We start from the raw sequence: 12,988 nt of genomic DNA on the forward strand, positions 1-12,988 counted from the left end.
TTTATCTTCTTTATACATGGTATCTCATTTTTGATGTATCTCTAAAAAAACTTTTATTTGTGATTTTTGAAAGAAGTGCTTTAAGCAAAAGTTGTTTATTATGAAAAATGACATATTTTGATCATATTGTTTTTTTCTACGCGAAAGCGTCAAAAAATATGAAGGCTATCTTAATTTTTAAACTAGAATATATAATTTTTTTGTAATATATGATTTCTGTAGTCTATTTGTACATAATTAAAGTATTAAGGTTGAATTATCAAACATCAATAATTTACGAGATATATTATTTTATTCTGGCATATTTCGACATAAAGTCTAATATTTTTTGTAAACTATTAATTTTTCAATAATTTTACCTTAATACTTTTATATTAGAAATTACTAGGAGAAATTAAAGTTATTATTTATTTAAAAAACTTAATTACATGGAAGAGAAATAAAAGTAATGATTATATTTTTTTGACGCCTTTATTTAGAAAAAAAGTAAAAATTATTAAAAAATATTTTCCCCGAACCAAACAATTCTTGTTTGTTATTTTTTTTAAATAAAAAAAAGATTTTGGATAGTAAGTTAAAATAAAAAATTATCTATTTATTAGAGTTCCTGTGATTACGTTTATATATTGTGGTATTGTCAATATGATTGGGTAAGTTAATATATTTTTTAAAGTAAATATAATTTAATTTAATTTAATTTAATGGCTTGTAAATTAAGCCGTTAAATATATTTTAATTTAGTTAAAAAAGCATAAATTTAGTTATGTTAAAAGTTATGTTGTATGAAGGATATATGTAAGAACAGCAGTGCCCAAGTCAATTATGCGTTTGTACGTGTTCATGTGTGTCGTGCAGCTTACATATACGTTTCTAGCCGCGGTCTCTCTCTCTCTCTCTCTCTCTCAAGCCAGCAACTCAATAGATCAGAAGATCGAACTTTTAAATAGCTTCCTTCACAAGTCCATCAATACTTACCTCTTTTGGAGGGAATTCATGGCAAACAAATCTCCAGCCCCCTGGATAAATAACCTAATCCAAGTTTTACTGCGTCGCAGGGACGCTGCCAGGAGATCATTCCTTTGCTCTCCTTCGCCTGACCGTAAAGAAAATTCTAAGAAACTTTACCGAACTCTAAGGAACTTGGCTAAGTCAAGCGTCGCGGCAGCCAGGAACCTGGTCAATCGACTGGGAAACAGAAGGGGCCCTGCAAAACTCTGTTCTGAACTGTGCTCGCTTGGCCTCGCCAAGAGCAGATCCTCGGACTCTTATCTCAATTTTTCCCTCGAGGACCTGAATAATTTCTTTACTTCCGTCCATCTCCCTTCTTCTTTTGACTTCTTCCCTTTACCCGATCCTTCTCTCAGCTCACTTCCTTTTGCGTCCTTTCCTTCCCCTCTTAGTCCTATTGCCTCAGTCTCTGATCCGTCAACGTTCTTTTTCCCTTTTATCTTATCTAAAATGCTACTCAGAGTTCTCAGACAGAGTCCATCGAATTCCATCGTACTGGACGATCTTAATTGCCGTCTTATTTTTCTTTATTTTCCTGTCATTTTCCCGATCATTCTCGATCTGCTCAACTCCTCCTTTAATACTTCCACTTTTCTCTTCTCAAGGAAAACATCTCATGTCCTTCCTCTTCCCAAATTAAACCATCCCCGCTCTCTGTCTAATTTTTGTCCAATCTTTCTTCTCTGCTTCCTTTCTAAGGTGCTCAAGAGGATAGCTTTTGATAATCTAGTAAATCACCTTTCTCTCCATAATTTTCTCCATCTGTACTAGACCGGCTTCCGGAAGGGTCACAGCACTCAGACGACGCTCATAAAGCTGGTTGATGATGTAAGACTGGGTATTGATTGACGAATGGTTACTTTGCTAGTCATGTTTGACCTCACAAAGGCATTCGACCGGTCTCTCGTCGCCTGCTGATGAAAAATTAAAAAAATTTTGTATCTCGTCTTCCGCCTTGCTTTGGCTTTAGTCTTACCTTTCTGACAGATATCAACGGGTCAAAGGGCCCGAGAGCTTCTTCTCATCCTGGTCGCCAATCAGCGTCGGCGTGCCTCAGGGTTCCGTGCTTGGCTATCTTCTGTTCTCCATCTTCATAAACAACCTAAGGCACTCTCTCTAGCACTATTGGCATCTGCTTTAGACAGATGATCTGCAAATATATCTGCATTTTCCTCTCAGTAATCTCACCAAAGCTGTATTCTATGGAGCTCCCTTCCATCTCTTATTAAGGAGACAGAATCACCTACATCATTCAGGCGACTTCTCTTCGACCATCTGCGACGGAGGGGCGGAGGTCGACCTCAATAAATATGTACACGTGCGTGAGAGCGAATGCTCATCTTTATATTACTGCCATGTTTATTCTTTCAATTCTTGTTAAGTTTTTGTCAATTAGTGTTAAGTATATATAAAAATGTTATACTTGTTAGTCTCTAATCTTTGCGTTTATCTTCCTTATTTGCTCATTTTCGCATCATCATGTACTCAATTTGTTGCGTACGTACACCATTTCACTTTTTTGTATATATTCTTAGAGGGCTTTGCCCTAGAATGTTAATTTAATTGAATGTTAATTTAATTGAATGTTAATAAAAAGCTCAGTCAGTCAGTCAGTCAGTTAGTCTTTCTTTTTCTCACCGTTCTTTTCTGTGGTTGTTGGCTACGGAAAACATCTGAAGACGCGTAGAGACGGCTCCACAAGAAATTTTTTTTCCGTAGTATCCACTTCAATCCCGCGAGGATTGTTGTTTCCAAGGAGCAAGGAAAACTACAGAAAACTAGCATTGGATGAATGATAAAGTCGACACGCGACACTGACATAAGCATGGATAAGAGACTAGTAAGTATGCTGTTAATAATATAATACTATTACTTTTTTTTAATATTTTAAAATTTTTAATAAAAATAAGCATTTTTTGGGCAAAGTTATATTTATTCCTCAACATAGTTGCCTTCGAGTGCGATATACTTGATATAGCAATTTTCTATATCAACATTTCGATGCCATTTCTGTAGTACGAAACATCCAAGCCTTCAAAATACACCTCGGTTTCCGCGATGACTTCCTCATTCGATGTGAATATCTTTCCCTGGAACCACCGCTTAAGGTTTCGGAACAGATAATAGTCGCTGGGAGCCAAGTCTGGAGAATACGGCGGGTGAGCAACCAATTTGAATCGTAATTGGTCCAATTTGACCATCGCTTTCAAGGACGTGTGTGACAGTGCGTTATCGTGATGGTACAGAACTTTTTTCTTCGCCATATGGGGCTGTTTTTTCTTTATTTTGTGGTTTAGTTTGTTCAATAATGCTGCATAATACGTAACTGTTCTTCTTTTCTGCAGGTAATCGATGAAGATTATACCTTGCGCAGCCCAAAAAACGGAGGCCAAAACTTTCCCAGCCGAGCGTTGGTCTTTTGGCTGCTTTGGTCGGCTTTCGTGGCTTTTCAGTCACTCTGCAGACTGCTTATTGGACTCAGGCGTGTGGTAATGGATCCACGTTTCATCTATCGTCACAAAACGTCGAAAACAGTTTGTTTGATTACGGTAACAACGCCAAACCGGCCGTTGAATTATCAACAAGCTACTGTTTTTGGTTGACGGTCAGCAAACGCGGCACCCATTGCGCAAATAGCTTTTTCATATCCAAAACATCGTGCAAAATGTATCCCATCTCTTCTTTTGAGATACCAACGGCCTTAGCTAACTCGCGCAACCTCACTTTACGATTACTTAAAATGATTCGATGCACTTGTTTTACGATTTCCGGATTCGTAGCCTTTTTTGGGAGTTTTCCAGAGCGAGGTGTGTTTTCGGTGTTTGTACGACCCATTTTAAATTTACTAAACCATCGATAAACTGTTGTTCTCAAAGGAGCAGATGTGGGATAATATTTCTTCAACCATTTCATTGATTGTTCAGGAGTTTTTCCCAAAAAACAATGTTTGATCAATATGCGCTATTCCTGTTTTTCCATTGTTTTACGAAGGCAAAAGTAGCGACACTTAAACGACTGTAGCTTGTAAACAAATGAACAAAATGTCATAAAACTTAACACATAAACTAGTGACGGATGAATTTCTCGAAATAAATAATATTTATTTTCTATTGGCGCCACCTACTGAAAAATCCCGGGATTTTCAGCCCATGTAGTATACGTAGCCCAATGTGTCCACGTCAATGATTGAAACAGTGTGAGAAGGTTATGGAACGATCTGTTTCGCCAGTTTTCCGTGCGCATGCATCAATCACATATAAGCCAATCGTATAATAGGCTGTGGATATTCTCAACGCATGCACACCAATGACCGGTGAGAAAAAATTATTCCACATCATCATACTAAAAAACCTAATCAACGCGGCGTTGAACACATGCGTGTTATCTCGTTTTGATGACGTTACATGCTCTATTTTAAGTTTTGATTAGATGATTCTGATATATGGCGTTATTAAGGGGGGAAGTACGTTTAAAACCTTCAAAAAATATGAAATTTTTTTATTTTGTAAAATGAAAGTACATTTCAAAATTATGTGCCTGAAATTTTAGAGCAAAATTCTAAGTATTTTTGGAGTTAGATCCTATGAACGTGATTCATCTTCACTCGGCACCATAGCGCGTCGCAGGTGTATTCGGGCGCTCGGGACTCAAAAACATTCAAGGCAATTTTACCAGGTGTATGCATAAGTTTTTTTCCGGTTTCACTAAGAGATGGCGCCAGCGAAAAGTACGCAGCGTATTAATTTGACACATACGTCATTTTGTTCGTCTGATATAGAACTACAAACATACACAAGTTGAGTCCGCCAAAAACTAGCGTCTTTGTTTTATTGTTCAGTGATCATGTCGAGTTTTGTGCCTGAAAAACAACATTTGCGGCACGCATTGCTTTTTTTATTTAATCAAAAGAAAAAGGCTGTTGAAAGTCATCGTTTGCTGGTAGAAACATATGGTGAACACGCTTCATCGATTAGAACATGTGAGACATGGTTTCGACAATTAAAAAATGGTGATTTCAATGTGAAAGACAGTGAGCGCTGTGGTAGACCACAAAAATGTGAAGACGAGCAATTGCAGGAATTATTGGATGATGACCCAACTCAAACTCAACGGCAATTAGCAGAAGCATTACCTGTATCACAAGAAACAATTAGCAGACGTTTACAAGCAATGGGAAAGATCAATAAACTCGGTAAACAGGTCCCACACAATTTGAATGAACGTCAAATGGAAAATCGCAAAGTCACTTGTGAAATGTTGCTTCAACGCCACGAAAGGAAATCATTTTTGTATCGAATTGTGACGGGTGATAAAAAAATGGATTTATTTTGAAAACCTGAAGCGGAAAAAGTCGTGGCTTTCACCTGGCGAAGCCGGTCCATCAACGCCAAATTGTTTCGGCAAGAAGACCCGGTGAGACCAGAGCGGTATTGTGTATTATGAACTCTTGAAGCCCGACGAAACCGTTAATATACAACGCTATCGCCAACAAATGATTAATTTAAACCACGCATTAATCGAAAGACGACCGGAATGGGCCAGAAGACATGGCAAAGTGATTTTGTTATACGACAATGCGCCTTCTCACACAGCAAAACCAGTGAAAGACACCTTAAAATCTCTTGGATGGGACATCTTTCCGCACCCGCCGTACTCCTCAGACCTGGCGCCATCTGACTATCACTTCTTCGCATCAATGGGGGCACGCGCTCGCAGAGCAGCACTTCAGCAATTTCGAGGAAGTTGGAAAATGGCTCGACAAATGGTTTGCCGCAAAAGACAAACAATTTTTCTGGCATGGTATTCATAAATTACCTGAAAGGTGGGCGAAATGTGTAGAAGCCGATGGCCAATATTTTGAATAAAAAAAAATTAATTTCCCTTAAAAATTACGATTTTTTTTTACCAAAAAACCGAAAAAAACTTATGCATACACCTGGTAGACCTGAATTCGTATGGTGATAACTTTTAAGTATTGAAAAGTAAGTGTACTGACCACGTCCAAAAAAATGGGCACTCGGCTTCGAGTTGTTAAAAAAGCTCGTAAATTTGGCAGAAAAGGTAAATTAACCAAGAAATTAATTCAACAGCTTATTTCTTATTATTGCTTGGCTATAAGAAAAAATGTTAACAATGTCGAAAATATATAAAAAGCCACAATGGCTACTTATTACCATATGTGCTCCACAAATGAAAATTTGAGAAATCTGCCCGCCGAGAGTCGACAGCTGGTGCAAATGGTAAAAAGCGAAAGCCATCGGTAAGAACTTTGAACATCCTGCATCACTGCATTCTGATGTACAAAAGCATATCCTGCCAATCTACAAGGACTTGTCTAAGGAAGATTTGTTTCAACGATGCTTGCGTGGCCACACGCAGAATACGAACAAAAGTTTCAATTCGACTATATGACGATTCGCTCCAAGATATCTGCATTGTGGGCTGAAAATTGTCAAGATTGCAGCGTATTTGGCAGCTGGAATATTCAACAAAGGTTATTCGTTCATTTTGCGCATTATGAACAAACTGGATATATTAATCGATAAGCAAAGTAAAATCTACGCCGACAAAAACGACGAGCGGCAAATAGTTTGGCAGGAACGTCGCAGCTTATCGCAGACGAAAGAAGCTTGTACAGCCCGACGAAACCAACTTTTAATGGAAAACGAGCTTTACGAGAAAGCTGAAAGACTGTTGTATGGCCTTGGGATTGCTGACTAGCCAGTAAATCAATGAAAACATTATCTTTCTACTACTTAAAGCTTTAAATGCGTTTTTCTCCAAACGTCACTTTCAATATTGGCGTACAAGATTGTTCAAAAACTACTTAACCAATTCTTTTCAAATTTTACACACATTTTATTTATACATTTACCTTCTATTTCATCAAAATTGTTTATGAAAATTATAAACAAAAAGTACTTTTTTACTGCAAAATTCAACGAAAATTTCGTGAAAAATTCAAATTTTATTTTCAAACATGCGCCATTTTTTCAATTTTCATTTTTTTTCCATTTCCTTCGATCAAATAGAGCGTATACATGTTATTAACTTACAAAATTTTTTCGGTTTGTCTCAAATTAATACAACAAGGGCTAAGTCATACGCCAATTAACAACTCACATCTTGTTTGCAGCGCTACAATTTTTATATATTTTTATATTTTCTAATAAAAGAAGTTATTTATGTACTAAAAAGTTAGAGTAACAAATAAACCAAATTTCGAAACAATCAATTAAATAGTTTTAATTTAAAAAATTCTTGAATATTGCTTTTTTCCTAGCCTTTTAAATGTATTTCCCTCCTTAACCCGACTCGGGTTGAATTTTAAAACTTACTGCACTCAAAAGCGTTATTATACTTCTCTCTCTCTCTCTCTCTCTCTCTCTCTCTCTCACATATACACACGCACTCACGCACGCACGCACGCACGCATACACACGCTATCTCTCCCTCTCTGTCTCGAGCGCTCTCTCAATTAGGTAGCTGCATAGTGCATAACTTTACATAAGAACCCATCTTGACGGACAGTCGCTCGTTATGAGCGTTGTAAATGCGAATTGGCGGACACTCGCGAGACTGAACAAAACGATGAAGACGACAAAGACGACGATGAACAACACTGAAATCGTCGAAGTGACACTTTTCATAGACTCGCTGATCAAATCTCGGAATTCACTGAACCAATTTCATTTGAAGCGGCAGCAATCAAAAGCTTGTAAAAAGTTATTATAAAAGTATCATTAAAACTTTTTTATTATAACCTTCGTTTTCGAGTAAATTCAGAGTTAATTAAACCGGAAAATGGGCAAGGTGAAAACTTGAGATAAAGCTACTACGGTAACGCTCAGACAATGTCAGTGCCGTAGTCACAAAGTATTGACTAAAATTTTTTTTTAATACCTTGCGTCACGACGTTATCATATCGCTTGATTAGATCTGACCGGATCAAATCATATCTTGGCAGATCAAATTACATCTGATTAGATATACTCAGATATAACTTTTCATATTTACGCAGATCTAATCATATATGTCAATATATAACCATATGTGGCATATATTATACTCTTTGACGGCTTTAATCGAATCACATCTCTTCAAATCTGATAATATCTGATAATATTCAATTTCATCGGAAGATCCCAGATCTGACATATTTATTCAGATCTGACAATAGCTGTGATTCTATATTTTCGGGAATAACCCAGATCTGACATATCTGTTCAGATCTGTCAATATCTATCATTGGATTTTAGCGAATCAGTTCAGATGACTGCAGTATCACTGAAAATCAATCATAGATATTGTCAGATTATTTAGATACAATTATATTAAACAAACGCGACCCAAAATACTTTACATCTAACTATGGTTAGACATGCATATCTCGAAATATTATAAGTAGAATTGAGGTTTAGGAATTCTAACAATAGTAGCAAGAAATAATACGTTGAGACGCTAAAAATTCTTGTGTGCTATTTGTAAATAAAATTTATTTTGATAAAATAACATTGTAAATTATTTTAACTAATTTGTAAAATTGTTCGAAAACTATTTTTTTTCTTGACAGTTGTTTATTAACTGCCAAAAAAGCATAGCTTTTGGACAATTTTACAAATTTGTTAACGTGATTTATAGTGTTGTCATAAAAATATCTTTTTATTTAAAAATGGCACACAAGAATTGTCAGTATCTCAGCGTGTCACATTGCATTAAAATTTGATTTAATTATAATTAATAAAATCCTATAATTTCAGATTGGAATTGATTTAACAAGTGAGTGCTGGTGCTACCTCTAGGCGGCCACGCCGCGGGGGATCTTCTCGTGAGTCGAGTGCGGCCACAGGCGCTATATCTAGGCGCCACCGCAGCCGACTCCCCATTCTCCAGCTCATACTTCAGTGAGCTTTTAGGAGCTGCTTGTTGAACCTTGAGACGAATACTCGCTCTCATTCTTTTCAAACGTGACGTACGTGTGGAACGTTGTTCCACATAAAATTTTATATTTTTACATGTAAATAACAATTTGTCTTGTTATTTAATCTTGCACATAAATTAAATGTTTAATTCAAATTTAATCTTTTTTTAATCCGTTTTAACCAAAAAAGATACAAGAAGTATCTTTTTTGTAAACTAAACATTTATTACGTTTACATTAATGTATTCTGTTTTAATAAATCTATCTGGGTTTTCGATCTTATTTTCAATTGTTTTTAATATTTTTGGTGCAGAAATCCCAATCGATTCGGATTACTTTTTTTTAAATCAGTTTTAATCGCACATTTTTGGCAGGAATCCATTATAATATTTCTTCATAATTTATTCCTTTGTTTTTAATTATATCTCAGAAGATCTGAATTCAGCAAATAATTATATCTGGTCATATCTGATTATATCTGGTCAGATCTTTCAAATCTAGTCAAATAAAGACATTTTGCATATCTGGCCAGATCTGATAAACTAGATATAATCTCGACAGATATAATCTTTCTTTCCCGGGTAATTATTGTGAATATCACATAATGATAAAAGACTTCTATTCAATTTAAACCACTCTATCTACTTCTCTATTCATAAACATTACATCACATTACTAGATAATAAAGCATGTATAATGATTAATTTTGTTTGTTTATACAAACCTTCGATATCACTAAATAGAATCTTTGACATCTTTGCGATGCTAACTTTTTTATCCACTTTATCGGTCATATATTCTCTTTCAGCATTATTATTCGTGCGGAATATCGATTCAAGGACTTGTCGTGAAAGTAACGGTGACATCGGTCGTTTCTTCGTATGCGCAATATTCGCGTTGGCTGAAGTGTCACACAAACTGGTCTCATTATCACATATGCTTGCTGTAGACATGCTGTCCGTAATCAATTTCTCAGTGTCCGAATCACCAGCATTGTTATAGTAATTATTACCGCTATCGGACTTCTTCAGAATCGATTTTGATACTCGATGATGATCCATAAACGGGATTCCGCCGCTGTCTATTGAGTCTGCTGACAGTGAAAGCTTATTCTCGACGTTTGTTTCTAAAACAGATTTTATTACATTTCATTATTGTTTTGAGACGTGATAAATAGAACAAAGTTGCCAGCTGCAACAACAATTAAGTACCACTATCAATAACTCAAATCCCTAAGAGTAAATGTAACCATAGAGAAAAAGAAATATAATACTGAAATGCGCAAGGGCATTAGTGCCGCAATACGACAAAGGTCTTAAGTATCTATGTCTCTTTTTAATATCTACAAATTCAGGTTTTTAATGTATATAGATTTAGCTTGTATACACTTTTCACGAGATTACACTTACTGTTGTCTATTATGCAATAAAGCTTAAATAAAAATAGAGATACCATTTAGATTGTTTTTTCTCGAATCATTTCTAATTCTTTGTATTTGTAATACTAGAAATCGGTCTGAAATTTTAGACTGAAAGAGAATTGACCATTTGCATTTAAACAATTCGGCCAATAATTAATCAATTGTCTCTCAGTCTGAAAACTCGGATTGATTTTTAACATAGTGAATACACAAGGTTTTAATTCTTTGAAGATTAGGGGAAGTATATTTCCCATCTTTTCTTTTTTTTATTTTTCATTCAAGATGTACTGCCCATAATTTAATAAAACCGTTGTTACTACGTTGATTATGACTCCAAAATTGAATCTAAACGTTTGTTTTTGTCATCGTTTCATTAAAGAGGAGTAAATATCTGTAATATTAGTAACTATTTTAACAGCACAAAACATCTACAGGACAATGCTGAATCAGTCCTGAATGTCCCTAGACGTGAATGAGATGGGTTTAGGGCATTATAATATCCTATGGACGTCCCTGAGAGATTTGTCGTGTGGATTATAAACACGTCAAACACGTATGTAAAATATTATTTTGATAACCCCTGTTTTCTTCATCTGCGGGGTTATTCCGTTTAGCTATAAATACTTATATATCTGAACAGCATATATTAACTATTTGAAACTTATGCTTATGCTCTTTTATTGTTAAAGTTCAAAATTTTTTTCTTGAACACGATATTATTTAAAAACATAAATATTATCGATAAATAACATAAGTCTATGGTTAAAAAGAATCTCAATGTACATTAAGCAAACAATATTTTTAAATGTTTTGTTAATGTTTTTTAATAAAAATTTTTCGTATTTCATTTAATTATTGTAGTATATTGACATATTTCTAGTTGCATTTTTATTTAAACAAATAATGGAAAAGTTATTCCAGATGCTATTCCACATTTGTAAAAATCAGTAAAAAGATTATAATTTTATATATATTTATATAAATATTATATAAATACATTTATATATATACATTGATATATAATATATTTAAATAATTTTATTTAAATAATTTTATTTAAATATATTTATATAAATATATTTATATAAATATAACAATATGATTTAATTAAATAATAAAAAGCTTAGGGAAACGTTCATATTGTGATTAAACACAAAGAGTAGTATAGCAAGGCGGATTCTAACTCAGGGATTTGAGAGGAGTGCGGGGGCAGGGAGGGATTTTACGACGCGTCTTTGCCGTACTGACTATGATGATGTCACGCGGGGGGAGCGAGAGAAACATTTCACGGCGTGTACTTTTGCCGTGCTAACCACGTTTTGGAGGGAGGGGGCAATGCCGCCTCGATCAGAGGGAGTGCGGGGGCAGGGGAGATTTTACAGCGTACGTCTTTGCCGTACTGACCGAGATAATGTCACGCGGGGGGAGCGGGAGAAACATTTCACGGTGTATATTTTTGCAGTGCTGACCACGCCTTGAAAGGCAGGGCGATGCCATCTCGCGGCGCTAATCATGGCACAGGTGACATCACTTAAGGAAGAACACTGCTTCTCGCTCCCTCCCATATGTTGCGCTTTTACTCTCTCTACGTACGTATGTCTTCTCGCTTGTACGCCAATGTTCTCTTTGCCGTGCTAACCGCGTCTTGGAGGGAGGCGATGCCGCCACGATTTAAGAGGGTGTGGGGCAAGGGGAATTCACGGCGTGCATCTTTGTCGTACTGACCAAGATGATGTCATGCGAGAAGCGGGGGGAAACATCTCACGGCGTGTATTTTTTGCCGTGCTAACTACGTTTTGGAGGGAAAAGGGAATTTCACGGCGCGCGTCTTTGCCGCACTAACCGTGATGATGTCACGCGGGGAGCGGGAGGAATATTTTACGGCGTATATTTTTGCCGTACTGACCACACCTTGAAAGGAGGGGGCAATGCCACCTCGCTGTACTAATCATGGCATAGGTGACATCACTTAAGAAAGAACACTGCTTTCTCGCTCCCTCCCATATACGTGCGCTCCTCCACGTACGTATGCCTTCTCGTTTGCACACCAATGATCTTCTTGTCGTGCTAACCGCGTTTTGGAGGGGAGTGATGCCGCCTCGCGGTATTAGCATATATGATGGAAGTGCACGTGTGTTTGCTCTCTTGCTTCCTCCCATATATTACGCTCTCATTTCCTCCCCGTACGCTTGTCCTCTTGCTCGCATGCGTCTTATTATAATTTTATCGCATTATTGAACGTGCATCATACGTCTGTTGAACTGATATCAAACATCTATTATACGACTACGTCTACCGTACGTCTACCATACGTTTATTGTACATTGACCATACGTCTATTGTACGTTTACCATACGTCTGTCGTACGTCTACCATACGTCTATCGTACATCGTACGTCTGCCCATTTATTTTTGCAATCAAAATGTACGTGATTTATCTTCGGAACCTAATTGTTCTCATAGTAAAATGAGAACATCTCTAAGCAATTTTTTATTTTACCATGCAGCTTAAATTTTCGATAACATAAGAGATACGTTTTATTAAGAGGTATGACAGTGTTTCATACTAAGTGACCGTTGCATATTAAATACTTTTTACTATATAACATGATCGCACCATTGAACGTGCACCATACGTC

At 36.2% G+C, this 12,988-nt stretch overlaps 1 protein-coding gene across 2 annotated transcripts in view; it reads right to left on the bottom strand.

The window, feature by feature from the left end:
- Nucleotides 1-12,988, bottom strand: part of LOC105196676 (potassium voltage-gated channel protein Shab) — a 747,097-nt gene that overhangs the window by 49,189 nt on the left and 684,920 nt on the right. For both annotated transcript variants that reach the window (XM_039448786.1, XM_039448787.1), the window contains one exon: nucleotides 9,654-10,055. In XM_039448786.1, coding sequence (XP_039304720.1) covers nucleotides 9,654-10,055 — 402 coding nt within the window. The remainder of the gene's footprint in view (nucleotides 1-9,653; nucleotides 10,056-12,988) is intronic.

Source organism: Solenopsis invicta, chromosome 4, assembly GCF_016802725.1.
Source record: "Solenopsis invicta isolate M01_SB chromosome 4, UNIL_Sinv_3.0, whole genome shotgun sequence".
NCBI classification, from domain to species: Eukaryota; Metazoa; Arthropoda; class Insecta; order Hymenoptera; family Formicidae; genus Solenopsis; species Solenopsis invicta.